The 18702-nt window shown below is 45.1% G+C and overlaps 1 protein-coding gene across 1 annotated transcript in view; it reads right to left on the bottom strand.

The window, feature by feature from the left end:
• The window catches only part of ngfra (nerve growth factor receptor a (TNFR superfamily, member 16)), a 35999-nt gene extending 19015 nt beyond the window's left edge, over positions 1-16984 (bottom strand). The window contains exons 1-3 of the mRNA XM_079520514.1: positions 16766-16984; positions 13153-13315; positions 2243-2605 (exon numbers count right to left, since the gene is read on the bottom strand). Of these exons, the coding sequence (XP_079376640.1) occupies positions 2243-2605; positions 13153-13315; positions 16766-16804 (565 nt within the window). The 5' untranslated portion in view covers positions 16805-16984. The remainder of the gene's footprint in view (positions 1-2242; positions 2606-13152; positions 13316-16765) is intronic.
• Positions 16985-18702: the final 1718 nt, after the last annotated feature.

Genomic DNA, 18702 nt, shown 5'->3' with positions numbered 1-18702 from the left:
ATCCAAACGTTCCCTGACAGAACCTTTAAGTCCAGTTGCGACGTGGCACATCCAAACGCTCCCTGACAGAACCTTTAAGTCCAGTTGCGACGTGGCACATCCAAACGCTCCCTGACAGAACCTTTAAGTCCAGTTGCGACGTGGCACATCCAAACGCTCCCTGACAGAACCTTATACGTCTTTGCTCTTCAGGTTAATTTTCCTATTATGCATACTGTAAATCCTATGTTCATTTAACTCAGAGTTACAAAAGGATACATTTATGCAGTGGTGGAAAGTAACTTACTTGTACTTGAGTACAATTTTGTGGTACTTTATTAGTACTTCCAGTATTCCAGTTTTCAGTTTTCAGTTACTTCTACTCCACTCGAAATGGGACATTCTGCATAATGAGTACTTTTACTTGTGGTACTTGTAACGGAGTATTTCTATGTTGCAGTATTGGCTTAAGTAAAACATTTGAGTACTTTTTCCACCACTGTATTTATGCTATGAATGTGGCCAAAGAAACAAATTAGAATAATCATTGAAAGTTGTGTGTTAGTGTTCAAGTCCAAAGGGAATCACATCCCAACAAAAATGTGCTGAACTAAAATACGTGCATTAGAAGAGGAAGGGAGTCCGCACACTGTGTAATACCTCCCAGTAGACAGATTTATTATAGAAAACAATGTCTTGACCCTTGCGGGTCTTCATCAGGACTAAAACCTTCAAGCATTAGCCTCCATTAATCCATAAATGTCAGGATTTGAGTTGAATTTGACACGGCGTGTTCAGTTCAATTCAATTTTATTAAAGTGTCAAATCACAAGTTGTCTCATGACACTTTACATATAGAGCAGAAAACCGACAGAGTTTTGCAGTGTTGCAGTTTACAGCTGACAATGACTTAAAGCTGCAACCCATACCTGTCATGATGTCCTACCCACGATTTGAACTTTTACCGCATCGTGGAGAGACAGAACGCCTGCTTGGCCTGGAAGATATTGCACTTTCAGTTATTGCAGTTTCAACCAGTAGGTGTTCTACCAGTCACAACCAGGCTCTACATATCTCATAGTGGAATTGAGTAGGGAGATCACCTGCAGCTTCAACCACTGCACAATGTGCACATGTTCTATTATGGAATTAACATGCTCTATTTGTTAATATCACGCTTTAAAATAATTCCCGGATAGCGGATTTAACAGCACCAGTTCAGTCTCAGAGGCTGTGAGACACATCATGCCAGCGGAGGTTTTAAGTTTGAATCTAATTTCATGCTCCATCATCCTGATCTGGTGAGTTTATACAGCTTACAGTTGGAGGCCATCGATATTGTCCTTTTCTTTTTGCTGAGGTTTGCGTGATCTGCGCAAAAGGACAGTTAACCCATTTTGGGCGGGAACCCCTTTTGGTGTTTTATTATGTTATAATTTAGCTATTGAAAAATAGCAGATCTACAAGCTCATAGCGCGCCACTCGGTGGCGCGCTATGAGCTTGTAGGTCTGCTATTTTTGAAAAATCGTGAAAATATTTATTTCAGAAAACTGGAGGATTTAGAAGGATTTTTTAAAATGTTGAGGTCAGGCCTAAATGGGTCAAATGATAAGGGACAATATCGGTGGCACCCAACTGTACACAGCTTACATTCAGTGTATTGTATTAGTGTACTATTGCCCTCCATGGCCTTTAAACCCCCAGCATTTAGTTCAGCTTCCTGCCATCTCACGGTCTGACCCCACATGCTGCCCTCTGACCCTACCTCTTTAAACATTCACCCTCGTTGACCTGTCCAAGTCACATCCAAGAGGCAATATTGTGATAGATATGTCATCCCCCAAATAAGCTGTGATGATGATGATGTGTGCGTGCGTGTGCGTGTGCGTGTGTGTGTGTGTGTGTGTGTGTGTGTGTGTGTGTGTGTGCGCGCGTGTGTGCGTGCGTGCGTGCGTGGACATGTGCGCGTGCGTGGACATGTGCGTGGACATGTGCGTGTGACTGTGTGTGTATTCGGAAGCCTGGGCCATGTACACAAACTGACCATGAGTGGCTTAACAATAGCTGGCATGACAAAGAGCAAAGCCAAACAACTTGCCAAATACTGCTCTGTTTCAGCTGTTATAGTCAGTTTGTCTGTGTGGAGGAGAAGTGTGTATCCTTAGGTGCCCATGAACTGCCCATGAATTTGTTTCCCTGTATGAATTGTAATTTGCGGATTCAAATAAAGAACTAAAATGTGTGCGTGCGTGTGTGACTTACTGTGGCAGACAGAGTCACCGGAGGGCGTGCACGGCGACACCTCTATCTCGATGCCCTCGTCGCAGATCGTGCACGGCAGACAGGGGTCCAGGGTGCTCTCGCGTTCCGAGTAGGTGTCGTCCACACACTCCTCGCACAAGGTGTCGTGGTTGTGGTCGCAGTGCGCCAGCACGCCCTGGCCCACCGGGCACACGGTGCACGGCTCGCAGCGGCCCGACATGTCGCCGAAGAAGTAGCCGTAGTCGCACGCGCATATGGCGTCGTTGGAGTCGGTGCAGGGCGTCTGCATGCGCATCAGGCCCGTGCACATGGTGCACGGCTTGCACATCTCCGTGTGGCTGTAGTTCTCTGAGAAGGTCTCGCCTGGTGAAGGAAGGTAGTAAAGGAGACGAGGATGAGAAGAGAGGCAAGGGGACGAGTTTAGAAGGGAGGTAAGGAGATGAAGATGAGAATGGAGGCAAGGGGACGAGTTTAGAAGGGAGGTAAGGAGATGAAGATGAGAATGGAGGCAAGGGGGACGAGTTTAGAAGGGAGGTAAGGAGATGAAGATGAGAATGGAGGCAAGGGGACAAGTTTAGAAGGGAGGTAAGGAGATGAGGATGAGAATGGAGGCAAGGGGACGAGTTTAGAAGGGAGGTAAGGAGATGAGGATGAGAATGGAGGCAAGGGGGCGAGTTTAGAAGGGAGGTAAGGAGATGAGGATGAGAATGGAGGCAAGGGGACGAGTTTAGAAGGGAGGTAAGGAGATGAGGATGAGAATGGAGGCAAGGGGACGAGTTTAGAAGGGAGGTAAGGAGATGAGGATGAGAATGGAGGCAAGGGGGCGAGTTTAGAAGGGAGGTAAGGAGATGAGGATGAGAATGGAGGCAAGGGGACGAGTTTAGAAGGGAGGTAAGGAGATGAGGATGAGAATGGAGGCAAGGGGGCGAGTTTAGAAGGGAGGTAAGGAGATGAAGATGAGAATGGAGGCAAGGGGACGAGTTTAGAAGGGAGGTAAGGAGATGAGGATGAGAATGGAGGCAAGTGGAGAGAGGTTGAGCCAGAGGAGAGCGGGGGAATATGAGGAGCGAACACGACAAAAGAGAGAGTCTTTAACGACATTAATCATGTTTACTGCACATCATTAGAGGGGCGGACACATTGATCCACTGGGCTCTTAGTGATTTGTGCTCTGGGACAAGAAAGGTGCTCTTGTTGGGGGATTGAGTCAAAAGCCTGCTGGGCTCATTACGATATTGATCCCTGTGTGTTTGTGCCGCGGTGAGTAAACTGCTTAAGTCTCAATCATACACAGAATGAGCCGGGCAGGTGCACATCCCCGAAGCTAATTGCACAGACCAATGATGAGATGGCCTACATGCAGAGATAACCGTGCTGTTTTGGCATCAGGTCGGGATTGTGTTGCTTGGCTACATTGTCGTAAATGATGTTACAGATATCATATAGCACTGCTACAGAGTTGGGCACTGCAAAATCTGCGTGCTCGCCTAGGCGCCTACTTTGTCACACTGTATGTCTGTGACTCAGAAAAAAGCCAATCTACAAGCTCAAAGCTTGTTATGATATGACAACTTAACTTGTGTCGTATTTTTTGTATAAATCAGGCTTAACACTGCAGGATTGTGCAGAGTGGTGACTGGTGAGTGATGTTGGGCAGAACCAGGCACTGACTGCAGGCTGCCTGCTGGGTAACCCCAATCTGTTCATTCATGCTCAACACTTGTGCGTTCGTTGGTCTCCAGGAACGTTCAGTCGGGATTGAAGCACGTTCCTGTGGAAGCGATGACCTCCAAGTCAGCCGCTCTGTATGTCATGCCCAGAGTTCTTAGGGGCACAATGTAATCTATTAATATTGCATGTGGAATATAGAATTATTTCCAGATATAATTGGATGCCTCCTGAATTATGCATGGTTTGTGTGTGTGTGTGTGTGTGTGTGTGTGTGTGTGTGTGTGTGTGTGTGTGTGTGTGTGTGTGTGTGTGTGTGTGTGTGTGTGTGTGTGTGTGTGTGTGTGTGTGTGTGTGTGTGTGTGTGTGTGTGAAAGTTAGCATATACCATAACATGGTTCGGCGCACGGCCACAGAAATACAGAAATAAGAGTGTTCCCTAAATCTCATTTTCTCCTTGTGTGTGACGTCCTGATGCAGATGCGAACATGAGAGCGGTCACCTTGTGAGGGCTGTGGTTCAGACTGAAAGAGCAGCCGGGTGTTTACTGCTATCGTCTAACTCGGTCTTGGAGTGAGACAGCATAGCATGAGTTTTTAGGTCTATTTGTGAGTGAGTGTGTGCAAGTGTGTGAGTGTGTGTTCATGCGTGGGTGCATGCGTGCGTGCATGCATGCATGCGTGCGTGCATGTGTGCGTGGATGTGTGCATGCGTGTGTGTGTGTGTGTGTGTGTGTGTGTGTGTGTGTGTGTGTGTGTGTGTGTGTGTGTGTGTGTGTGTGTGTGTGTGTACAGTATGCTTGTGTTTAGCTGTGTACGTGCCAGCGTGTGGCTCTGGATGTAAGTATAATGTACCTGTGCATGTTGCATGCAAAGTGCTACAGCAGTAGTGTGGCGGTTGCATTGATATTTGTGAGTGAGTGTGTGAGTGTGTGTGCATGCGTGGGTGCATGCGTGCGTGCATGCATGCATGCGTGCGTGCATGTGTGCGTGGATGTGTGCATGCGTGTGTGTGTGTGTGTGTGTGTGTGTGTGTGTGTGCAGTATGCTTGTGTTTAGCTGTGAATGTGCCAGCGTGTGGCTCTGGATGTAAGTATAATGTACCTGTGCATGTTGCATGCAAAGTGCTACAGCAGTAGTGTGGCGGTTGCATTGAGTAACAGCATAAATGGTTTGTGTGAAAAGCCCTGCAGCATTGTCTCAGCGCTGGCTGTGCCTCACATGTTGCTCTGGCAAGCTTTACCCACTTTAACCCTGACAACCCTATTCAGGGCATATAATGTCATAGGTGAAGATTTTGGAAACGTTTAGTAAATTCTTAGAAAGTAGAGCGGCTACTTTCGGAATCTTGTTACAGTGGCTGCAAGGACCCTGACAATAAGAGCTGTCTGAGGGTCCATTTCTTAACAAATTAACTGCTCGTGGCGGAACGTTCCGCCAATTAGAATCCAACCGGCAACCGCTATTGGCGTTATGTCAGATAAGCTTCATTATTAATATCAAACTGGATCTGATTATTATTATTTTTTTTTTGCTTGGCCTTTCCTTCTTCAGTGATCCTAGACGGGTTCGCGCATCCGCAGTGCCGTTCACTTCTTGTATACAGCCGGACTAAAAAGCTGAATAACTCTAAATCTACGGAGCTCTCCATGGTTTTGATAAAACGTGCAATGTTCAGAGGTCTTTGCTGATTATCCGGTGATCCCGATTGGAACATTGGCGCTTTCTAGAGCAAGGATGGCTTACATTTTAGCTCCCTAGCATTGATGCTAATTATTTTGCATCTAAGATGTCTGCCCAAGCCTGACGTGTATCCAGCGTGCACCACACTAAAACGAAGTAGTTCTGGGTCGGCAGTCTAGCGTTGGCTCTTGCATCCACCAGGTGGCAGTGAAATAGTTAAATAAGCACTCAGGATTTTTCTCTGTAGACAGACAAACACAACAAGCTCTGTATCCGTATTCTTCTGACTATTTGATACAATATAATTGGCCGTATTGAATTATTTGAAAGTGGGCTGCCTGGAATGTAAAGTCCAACCACCATTTAAAACTGGTCCAAACATGACTGGTGATGTTGACTGCTTCTAGAAACCACTAGTGTGTGGGGGGCATGCAGTCCATGGAGACCAGACCAAATGGGGTGTGTGGTCATTGCGTACAGTATGTGTTCACTCCACAGAAATGGGTTTAGATCACTCTATAGCAGTGGTTTTCAAACATGGTGTCCAAGGCACATCAATGAGCAAGTCAAAATCTCACACACTGCACACCTGTATAGCAAAGTAGCTGCTATTTTAGAAAATGTGTCAAATACAAATACAATGCACAAAGTAATAAAGAAAAAGAAAATTATTATTATTATTAACGTTTTGTATAGCATGGTGTTTATTGCCATAATAATGTGTGGTAGTAACAAAAGCACATAGACCTTTCTGACGACACACCAGTTTGCCTTGGCACATCATTTGGGAACCACTAGCTGCTCTATAGAAAGGTGACATCAAAGACTTTCATAGCCAGACAGTCTCTCAACAATCCACGGCCATATATGGAGGCAGAGGTAGCAGTGAAGAATGGCTTCACACTGTACTGTCCACTATATCCTGCATGTTTAAAATGGACTGACATAAATGACCGATTGGTAAATGATGACTCGAGGTTGTGAGCTCTAAACTGTTGTTTTCCTTTCCCTCAGGCCTAGCCGGTACAAGCGTCTTGTTCTTTAGGGCAACCCCACAGTGCACACGCTTTACAGCTAATTTTAGCTTGCGTGCATGAATCTCATTGCCGTCCCTGTGTATAAACATGTCTAAATGTGACCATATGCACAGAGTGTTCAACAGACACAGGGAAGAAATGTGTGTGTGTGTGTGTGTGTGTGTGTGTGTGTGTGTGTGTGTGTGTGTGTGTGTGTGTGTGTGTGTGTGTGCCTGCGTGCGTGCGCACACACACACACACACACACACACACACACACACACACACACACACACACACACACACACACACACACACAGATGTGTGCACACGTACCAGTACATTCATGCATGAGTGGGAGCGGAGTAAATAAGTGGCCATCAGGATTTCTGCCCCGTACAGTAGAGAGTACAGTATACTCTCTATACTACGTGCATAATAAATGTCAGTCCATAACATATGGCCCACCATGTACAGTAATGGTCTTGAATTGAACAGGGTCCGGTCCACTGCGGGTCTTAATGAGCGTGCTATTTACAGTAAGAAGCGATAAAGCCTGAATTACACTTAGTTGCACCCCGGTCGGTGTCGCGCATCCAATATAGCAGAAGTACAAGCACACAGCGAGTAGCGCTGTGACACATCGTGACCTTGTACAGTTGGAGGCCATCAATATTGTCCTTTTCTTTTTGCTGAGGTTTGCGTGATCTGCGCAAACCTCAACCCATTTTGGGCGGGAACCCCTTTTGGTGTTTTAAACATTATGTTATAATTTAGCTATTGAAAAATAGCAGATCTACAAGCTCATAGCGCGCCACCGAGTGGCGCGCTACGAGCTTGTAGGTCTGCTATTTTTGAAAAATCGTGAAAATATTTATTTCAGAAAACTGGAGGATTTATAAGGATTTTTTTAAATTTTGAGGTCAGGCCTAAATGGGTCAAATGATAAGGGACAATATCGGTGGCACCCAACTGTATATCGGGTATCTTCAATCCATCCCCACATACAGTACAGTACAGTACATGGCTGCACGGTGCGCGACCATGTATACTGTAAATCACGTATTAGTGGGTATGCATGGGGGAGGGTTGGTCGTGCATTGGGGGGGGGGGTGCACTACAAATGTGCCACTTCAGCCAGTGAAGACCCCCCCCCCCTTTACAAACACTGATGTGTTTCAACCCCATTAGTGTCATCAATAATGTACGTTTGAGTGGCCTTGAAACTAGCCCCCATGTTCTTCACAATCAGCACATTTTGCTGGAGGTGCGCGGAGACCCAGCCTTTCTACTTTGTACTACTACTACTACTACTACTACAAAGTCAAATCATTTTTTACACGAGTTATGAACACTGAGTATCTGACAGTACTGTGTACATTATTGGAGTGTGTTATGGTTACCTGTCAGCACGTGCATCGTTGTTTTCTTTACCGTGACACAACTGACCCCCTCCTGACTCCGGTTTCAATGCACCAGATTAACAGCGTTTGAAAATCTGCGTGTCGGCTTTATTTGTCTTGTAAACTTGAAACGCTTCTGGATGTAATTATTGCTTTGCTTCATCGGTTTTTTGATCGATTCATCCCCGATTCAAAACACATGTTTAAAGAAATTAACAAATCACAAAATTAAGGGTCTTAGCGGACAAAATTGTAACACAACAATCAACAGTTAACCCCCTGCATCCCTGACTGAGCATTGCTTTTTTTTGGTCTTTCCTGGGGTCAGCGGTGTAGGAAAGTAGCTTCCATTGCCACGGTCTCAGAGGACCTGTCAGAGGGAAGTCTCATTTCCCGTCTTTCCTATTCTCCACTGATCCGCAGTGGGAGGCCATTCAAGGCGCTCTGTTTCAATCTTCAGCGTAAGGAGGAAGGCTGCGATTCCACTTTCCCTCGATCTGCCTTGAATCCCCACTGAACCCCAGTTAGCGAGAGCACTTCTTAAACGCTCCAGTGAGTAGTGGGGGCTCTGTCTTTTCTCTTGCCAACCTCACGGACCCCCCCCCCCCCCAGCCCCCCCCTCCCCTGCAGTCAGTTTGCTTGGCGAGCTTTTTGAATGGTTCACTAAGTGAGGCAGCTCCGGTTGTGTTGTCTCCCATGACAGGCACGGAGAAGTGGAAAGGACTGATAAATATTTCAGGACTGCTGACACTGGCAGCAGTCTAGACCCACGCATGATGGAGAGGAGAGTTACGCTGGACAGGAAGTGCCGAATTAAGAGTGGACATGGTAAATAAAGATTCCCCCATATTTACCGTGAAACAGGAAATGGGTGTGCTGAATGTTATTTTTTTCCTGTTTAATTATTCATATATGCACTTCAGAACTAGTGACACATCTAATGTCCATATAGCTCTCGTAAGGTTCTGTGTTGTCAGCCTGTGGCTTTCATATAAGACCCACTCAAACCTTATTTCAGCATGAATGCTTTCAGAGGCAGGTAGATTGAGATTAATTGTATCATGAAAAAAAAAACCCATCATGTCGACACCGATGAAAATAATGGACATGTGCCGGAAAGTGACTGGATTTAATTGGAATAGCTGTGTGTTAATAGCCCTGCGTGTTACACAGGCGAATACTGTAACACACAGCGACATACTGTGTCTGTATCTCAGCACAAGATAAGTGCTCCTGTCTCAGAGGCACAATAGCATGTTCAATGTGGTTTAAGCCATTTTGGGCGGGAACCTTTTGGTGTTTCAAGCATTCTGTTATACTTTAGCTATTGAAAAATAGCAGATCTACAAGCTCATAGCGCGCCACCGAGTGGCGCGCTATGAACTTGTAGGTCTGCTATTTTTGAAAAATCGTAAAAATGCGGCACAAATCCTTGAATAGGTATATATTCTTTCAGAGCGAACGTTTTTTTTAATTTCGACGTCAGGCCTAAATGGGTTAATCAGCAGGATCAAATAAGTAAAGATGCATGGCTGTAACAGTATGCATGATGAATGAGCACGTCTGGCCCTCTGGTGCCCGGCACTCTAATCCCTTTTTAGTCCCTAATACAGTGGATGAGTCACACCAACTGAGGAGGGGCGGAATGGCGTCTGGATGAAGAGCATTGCAGGGAAACAGAGGGAGGCAGGGATAGCCTGGCTAATAAGCCAGACTCAAATCACACTGTCGTGTGGTATTTGAGTCTGGAGATGCTGTGTATGGATCTTGTTTCCCGGGGGAGCGGGTTCAAACATTTTCTCTTTGACGCAATTGGTTAGAGCTACTGTCAGTCAAAGGTCTCAAGCATTGAACGTCACTGTACCAAAGCCCGCCCATATTGCATACTGTGTCCCGATTGGCCACACCGGTTCTCTGGTGTAGGAAATGGGCGTACAATTGAGCCTCTCCAGACCGTAATCCGCCGGCAGGCAATTTTTTTTTTGCCAACGGCTGATTCGGTCTGGCTTATTAGCCAGGCTAAGGCAGGGAGGAAGTAAAAGGAGCGGATGAAGAAACAACCACCATGATGAAAAAGCTGCAGCATTCTGGCAGCAACCACATGATTGGAAGATGCAGTAGGAGATGTTTGCCATGCACGCCGTCTGCACCGCTGATGTTTACTGTGGGACTTTTAAAAGGGAATACTATGCATGATGAGCATTCTTTGTGACATTGAACTAAAGACAAAGTACAGGCCCTTATGGAGCATGGCTGTTTCTCTCTGCAGAAACCGGGCACCTCTTGATCTCGCTCGACTAATTTCCTGCTCCAGTCATTGGTTGTCATTTTTTTGCAGAATTCTTTGCTTAATTACTCCTCCTCCTCCTCCTCCTCCTCCTCCTCCTCACCCCTTTTGTCTTCCATCCAAATCTCTGCTTTTATTCTCCTCCTCCTCCTCCTCCTCCTCCTCCTCACCCCTTTTGTCTTCCATCCAAATCTCTGCTTTTATTCTCCTTCTCCTTCTCCAGCATGACTGAATGTATAATAATGTTTATGCAAGGCACGAGGAGCAAATTTATACATTTTGTTTGACCTTTACTTTGGCAAGTTAGTCTCGACAATTTTGTACATTGTGTCCAGGTGGCTCAGGTGTAAAGTTTCTGCCCGCCAATATGGATACTGGGATTCGATTACGACACGGTGCATTCCAACAAATACCAATTGGCCGTGGAAAGCCAGCACTGGAGGACGATCTCCGTCACTGCACTAGCGACCCCTATAGGTTGATCTGTTCGACAGGAAGCGGAACTGTGACTGTTAGGGATATCATGCTCCTCCTACCCTTCCACTCAACGGCTGGAGACTCAGTTGGGATACCAATTTGAACCCGGCAGAAAATGTTCACCAAAATCAAGAACTGATTTCTGTCACATATTTCAACACCAGCCAGCCTACAAGCAATATGTTACAGTTTTGATTACACTGAATTGTTGTTCTTGAAGATGTTTGTTTCACGCAAGGTTCTTGGTGTGAAACGCCTTTCCTATTGAAGATACTGTTTACAAACACCATTGCCATTCTGAGGGTTTATTCAACGGATTCATATGTTATAACTGCATTAATACACATTATTACATGGCTTGGTTGAATGCTTGATTCTGATTGGTAAATCACTGAATTCAGCTGTGAGTTATGTGTTGATAATGACCGCTCCGCTCTATAACAGACCTCTGCCTAATCAAACCCTCTGAGCACCAGCTGCGCGGCTTTCGCCCCGCTTGATTTACTGCTTTGATTTGATTTACATGACAGCCATGTAAACGCACACACACTAGTGACACACAATGTCATTTACAGCTAAACATTGCTCTCAAAAATGTTTTTGAAAACATTTGAGCGAGAAATAGACGAAGCAGTACCCGAAAATGGATTCTATTTGATCAACTCACTTCCTTGTTTTCTGACAGTGCTGCAGCCTTGCAGCTGTAGGGGGGTCTAATATTTACTACTCTGTGGCTGTCGGTACGCAACTCCCGTCGCAACGCTGGGCACGGCGACTCGCTCGGTTAGCACCTCGCTTGGCGGTGCCTCGCGTGGCTCAAGGCCACCAGAGACGGCGTGCCTCCATCATGGTCACGGTCATGGTCACAAAAAGCAAGCGCTCCCTAACGTGTCAGTAGTATGTCTGATAATCACATATTGGATCTATTCCAAGCTTCTGATCACAGACATGTACTTGATTATAGGCTGATAACATTCGAAGCGGGTGCAACATTAGTGTAATATATCAACACGCACCAGAAGGTATCATCATCCAAGCACATGATTGAAGCACCCTTCAATGGGGGTCAATGTGCTGTGTGACTATTCTGACTAAACACCAGGCTGATTTGACGTGAAGGATTACATTTCAAATAACCTTTAGGAATTGCTCAGACTGAAAATAGAGCACCCTTATGGGTCCATCTCTCAGAGTTAAATGAACACTATCTGTCTCTGAAAACATTCACTGTACAGTACATTACAGCCCGACGCAGTATACTTCGGTACTTCAGTCCTCCTCCCCAGCTATATGCAATGATGCCGTTTTCTTTGATGTTTATGAAGAAGGCCGACTACGAGTTTGAAGCACCTTCTGAAAGGGTGCTATAGGGTTCCGGGGGGGTCCCCAGCTAAATGATTGATATGATAGGAACCAAATGGACCCTTACAGGTCTGTAACTCTGAGTTTGTACAAATGTAACCAAATGGACCTGTAAAGGGTCCATTTGGTTAAATGAATACTGTGAATAGATGTAACGTTGAGAGAGATGTTTGTGTTTGCAATTTGAAAGCTTGCTGGTTCGTCTCTGGGACATTGTGGTGTTGGCACCTCTCCCGTCCCCATTCTGTATGATCAGTGCTAACTGCTAATGGTTCACAGCCCTGAGCCCAGCTGTATAAGTGAGGACATTTGGGCCCACTTTGGGACCATCAAACAAAAATTTGTGTCTGTGTTTTTTTGGGACATTTGGTAAAAAAGGCACAGCATGGCACTTTAGCACTAATGAGCAAATTGGACAATTACGTTCAGTTTGCTTTATGCTGTTTTTGTTTTGAACTGAGAACTTGATCTGCCTTGACGTGTTTGTGCAAGTATGCATGTAATTTGTATGTATACTGTATGTATGTGTGTGTGTGTGTGTGTGTGTGTGTGTGTGTGTGTGTGTGTGTGCGTGCGTGCGTGCGTGCGTGCGTGCGTGCGTGCGTGCGTGCGTGCGTGCGTGCGTGCGTGCGTGCGTGCGTGCGTGCGTGCGTGCGTGCAAGTGTGTGTGGGTGGGTGTACAGTACAGTATGTGTGTTAGTCATGCCTTCAGGGGAAGATTTCCATGAACATGTGTTTCTATACAGTACACCAGTTTGTGTGTGTGTGTGTGTGTGTGTGTTTGAGAGGGATAGAGAGGCAGAAAGCGAGAGAGAGACAGAGACAGACTTTAACTTGGAATGTTCAACTACTCAAGGGGTTTTGATAGGAGAATGTTTTCAGGGTCCATTTATTGCAAAATTGAGAATGAAGCCTTATTCAGCATATTAATATACAGTATGTATGCACAATCACACATGCATGAATACTTGTGGATGTGAGCGCGTGTGTGTGTGTAAATAATGAAATCTACTCACTGTCCAAACACTGGCTACAGGTGGTCTGTGTAGCACCACATTTCCTCACCACCCCTTCTCCAGGTTGACATTCCTCGCAGCATTCTCCACCACTGGTATACTGGCCTGATTCACATGGAAGAAGCACTGCCCGCTCTGTCTTCGACGCCAGCAGCAACCCCGCCTGTCAAGGTTGGGACAGTGGTGTGTTGGAACAGAAAGCAGTCTCATATAGAATGCAAGACGCACACACACAGATTTGTATCCATCCAAAGTACACTGAGCCAGTGTGTCTATACACTAAGTATACAGTATAGGGTCCATAACTTTTTTAGTGATTTTATTTAGACCAATTTGAAGCGAACATACAATATAAATAACAGAACTATGCTGGTTGTTGACCTGCTTTTTCTATTTACAAATGTACCTCCTGTGGTGAGCTAGGGCTGGTTGACAAGTGGTATATTGTATGAAGCTCAAAAGACAATTTAATCCCTGCCCAAATGGGCTTTCTGTATTAGCTCAGTAGAAGAAATGTGGGCTCTCGTGCGGGGGATGTTAGGATCCCCGGTACGATATGAAAGTTAATTATTGCAACTTCGACCCAACCTCAACACCCACACCTTTCTCGGACTGCATACGAACACAGAAAAAAAGCCAAGCCCTATTTTTGTATTGTAATCGGACAAAAAAGAGAGAGATTGGGCATTATATTATGAACTTGATCTGGCCCATCTGGGCACCACACACACACACACACACACACACACACACACACACACACACACACACACGTACACACATTCTCATACATGCTCACAAACACAGACTCAGACCCAGACTAACTTACACAACTGAAAAAGGATATTAGTTAAAATTACACCCAGGTGTGCAACCTGTTCCTTAACCCCTTATCATCATTTGTCATCAATCATTCTGTCTGCACCGATATCAGACACGCTTTGGTAAAAGGCCATGGGCTAAAACCTACAAACTTTAAAGCCGAAAATGCACATCAAATTGAATTGAAACCTGTTGCCACAGAAGAAGCCATGAAAACATCCATAGCCTACAACACAATACAACAGCCTTTCCTTTTTGATTAGACGTGAGAGAAGCCGTGAACAACACCAAATTGAATCTGCCTCCTTTATTTTCTCTTAGACACACGCACGCGTCGTGCCCATGCGCACACACACACACACACACACACGCGCGCGCACGCACGCACGCACGCACGCACCACGCACACACGCACACACACAGCATACCCCTCCTCCCTGGCTTGTATCTTCCTGATCATCTCTCTCTCTGGCTCATTACCTCTCTGTCCACACAGTGTCTACAATGAGGTTGCACGGTTGATTTAACACTAGATAGCATGTGTTTATATGGGCACGTGGTATAGAAACGTTGTTGTCAGTCAATTTAACAGGGGTGGGGAGGTCCCTCTAGGTGTTCAAGTTCATTATTGACCACTTGCACTGATACAGATCAGTGATACATTGAATATTGATCAGTACAGTGATACATTGAATATTGGCCAGTCATACTTTACATATTGAACACTGATAAATGTACTATTGACCAATTGTTTGTACATTGTTCATTTTGGCCTAAACAGTTTTCTGTCTTCTGTCTCTTTTCCATGCAATGTCATTTGCATACATTCACAATGAATGAAAGGCTCCAAAATCCTAACTGCCATGATTTACTATTACGTCCTGCTGCTCATCTGTCCTCCTCCTCTGTTTTATGACCTGAATTGCTTTCCCAGAAAGAGGATATATACTGCAATCATTGCCACCTCTTTCTTTTCTTTTCTTTTCTTTTCTTTTCTTTTCTTTTCTTTTCTTTTCTTTTCTTTTCTTCTCCTCGCTGTGGTTGCAATTCTGGTTATACCTCTTGTTACACTCTCTCCCTCCTGATGTACAAACGCTGACATGTTGCAACACACGGTATTTGAATAAACTGAACCACTTTATTCTGAACTTCAGCAGCTATGAAAAACATGGCACTGAAATGCTTTCATGTGTTATGGCTCTCGCTATCCAACGGAAAAACTAATTTCCATGATTATTCTTGCTTGCTGAAGCATTTTTTCTGTCTCTTTTTCTCACAAACACAATCTATCTCTCTCTCTCTCTCTCGTTCTCTCAGCCTGGTGTCCGACTGTCCGTGTTTTCATTCAGAAACAGATGTAGGCCTACGTATACAGCCCAGTCTCTTCTCTTCAGTCTCTGCTCTCAATCTCTCTCTCATACATACTCTCTCCAATCCTCTCTTTTTAATTCTCTCCTCTGGCTCTCCCTCACTCTCTTCTCTTTATGTATTTACCTTCTCTTCTTCGCTTCCTGTTTTTCCACCTGTGGGAGCTCTCTGTTTATTTCACGTCTTTTGGCTTTCCCTGTGTTATTCCTCATGTCACTCTCGTCTCCAGTCTTATAACCCATCATCCACCGTCTCCTGATTTTGTTTCAATGTGGCTGGGTTGAAAACAACTGCTTTAAAATCACCGCATTGCAAATGAAGTGCCTTGAGGATGTCTGTCTACTGTACAGTATCTGTCTGGGAGTGACATTAGTCTTCCACCGATGGGCCAACTCCTAGGAGTCTCTGTTTATCCCTGTCATTTCTAAGTAGATGGTTTAGTCACAGGCTCATATATGTCACACACACACACATGCACACGAGCACACAGTGGTCCAGCTGTGATGCTGCAGCTTGAACTCTCTTCAATTTCATAGTCATTTTGAGAGTTTATCTTTAAATGTAAGTCTACAAAAGCATCCCAGTGTCAGCACCCTGTACACCAGCTGTCATAACAGCGTCCCTTAACATGCAGGGCTGTTCACATGATGACTGAGCTACAGAATGTAATTAGACCAGCTGCCGTACACATGTCAAGACTTTTGGTGAACATGGCCTGACCTCCAATGCGTAAGTGTGGTGGTGTTTGGTCTTCATAAACCACCACCACCAGACCACCACCTTCATCATCATCATCATCATCATCATCATCATCTTCATCCTTGTATTTGATTGTTGACATCAATCAGTGTCAAGAACCTGCCAATTTGTAGAAATATAGCCTAATACTATCTTATATGAAACTTTGCAAATATCAACATCAACCTCTTCTCTAATTTCATCATCATAGGAACTCCATACCATACACCATGTCATACAACATCCAATACAGTAGGCCTACAGTATATGGACCACAAAAGCACCTGTCACGTAAATTCTTGAATGGAGCCGCTGCCGCGACTGTTCAACAAAATCGCCAGTCAACTCTTCCCAACACTCGACGTAACTCTATAGCTAAATAAATTAATTTAATTAATGCTAATGAGCTCGCTGGAGAGACGCACGTCTCCATCGGCTTCCCCAGCACGCTGAGTCTGACTTGACTACCGACCGAGACTAATTGGTAATCGCTAGGTTACAGTAGGCAGGGAACCCCTGCCAAGTGACACTCAACACTCACTCAGCCAGTCAGCCTAACTCTGATTTAGCATATATTCAGGTAAAAACAAACAAATCGTGCATAAATAGATATCAAAATTAAACAACTGCATATTTAGCATACTCTATTATTAATCTTGTGAAATCACGCGCGGTAGCTACTTACCACTCCACAAATAAACACCAGCGATAAGGTACTCATCATGCGTTGCTTGCTTTGCTGCTAGTGTGACATAAACAGATCCTACGGGGCAGTGCTGCTAAACAGAGGAGGCGAAGTGCTGATCATGAAGCCGAAGTGTGCATTTTAATTCCAGTGGCGGTGTTTTATCAATGGGTCCGTGCGCGGTGGCGCGTCTCTCACGCTCTTCTGACTGTAGCCTACAGTAGTACTGTACACAGCGCGCTCTGGGCTGGCAGGTCACTGTGCGCGTCCCTATGGGAAGGCTATCCTGTACGGGGCGCTATCCAGCACTGCGGAGGAGGCGTGCGCGTGAGAGTCCAGAAGAGAGGGGCACGTCCACTCTCACTGATTGCCACTGTTACTTCTGCAGTAAGAAGACGACTATATCTAGGCTATACCCCAGTCACACCCCCCCCACCTCTCTCTCTCTCTCTCTCTCTCTCTCTCTCCCTCTCTCTCTCTCTCTCTCTCTCTCTCTCTCTCTCTCTCCCCCCATGCATCCTCCTCATTATCTTGCTGAGCAACATCTCCTGCATAGATAGAACCGTCAACCGTGAACCTATAAAGTTATATTCTCCCCGAATAACTTCAGTTGTAATTGTATGAGCTTGTTTTTAACGGCTACACACGTATTTTTGTTTAATATTAATTAAATCTCGATGCTGGTGGTGTTTGCTTTATGATGCTCATGTTCAGCACTGCCACTTATCGCATTTTGCCACAAGGGGGCGGCTGAATTAAATTCAGGATAGAAGTTCACACTTGCTGCTGGTTCGATCATCCACTTTGAAGCATTAAACGTAATGATGATTGACCATTCTTCCCAGAGAGAAGTCAATTTACTGAAGCGTGTGCACTTAACATTGACCCATGTTTCACAAAGTATTGTATCATAGTTCACATAATGTAATGTCATTGATTCCTTTGGACTGCATGCTTATGTATTTATTGGGGCATATTTTGTCAGTCCATTTGAGAAAGTGTGAATTTTGGAACAATCCTCAGTCGTAAGCTGTACAGGCCTAACTTCCATCAAAGCTTCCATAAAGCATTAAATGATACATTATGCATCACCGACTTTTTTGTCAGATGATACTAAATTTGGTGAGACCACTCAAATACCACTAATGCACGACTAAGTACTGTGATTGTGTTTGGTGCTCATTGAGGTATTTAGCCTTTACACTCAAGGAAAACCAGCGTTGATGGATATTGATCCAAGACAATTTGGCCATGAAGGAGATATTGTGACCAAAAAGTGGACCACCTCCACACTAACCCCCCCCCCCCCCCCCCCCCCCCCCCACGCTCGCGCAGTGCGCGCGCACACACACACACACACACACACACATTTCAATTTCTTTATTTGAGTCCACATTTATAAAATACATTATCAAGGGCACAGATATTTTTCAGTTGCTTTTGATATATATCCCACACACTCGTAACATCATGTGTCTCAGTGCTTGAGTCCAAACAAGCCCTAAATGTACAGAATATAGGCAACACATGCACATGAATTTATTCACAGCCAACATTGGTCACTTCAGTCTGTTATATTACCAACACCGAAAGAAAACCATGGGTACAAAAAGCACCTTCTCCTCCAAATAGACCGAATGCCTATAATGGAGGATATTGAACAGTATGTTGCAAGCTGCTTTGCCTTACACTCGGACAACCCCATAATCCTCAAGCCTCTGACCACTAGCCTGTGGACATGGCCCAGGCTGCCAAATACACACACACACACACACACACACACACACACACACACACACACACACACACACACACACACACACACACACACACACACACACACACACACACACACACACACACACGGAGGGTGTCCTCATTGAATGAAGCTGATATAATCTGACATCTACCATTTCCCTGACCCTGTCAGTCCCACC

This window comes from Electrona antarctica, assembly GCF_951216825.1.
Source record: "Electrona antarctica genome assembly, chromosome: 14".
NCBI lineage: Eukaryota > Metazoa > Chordata > Actinopteri > Myctophiformes > Myctophidae > Electrona > Electrona antarctica.
The sequence above is the reverse complement of the archived record's forward strand: the minus strand, read 5'-3'. Positions and strand labels throughout refer to the sequence as shown.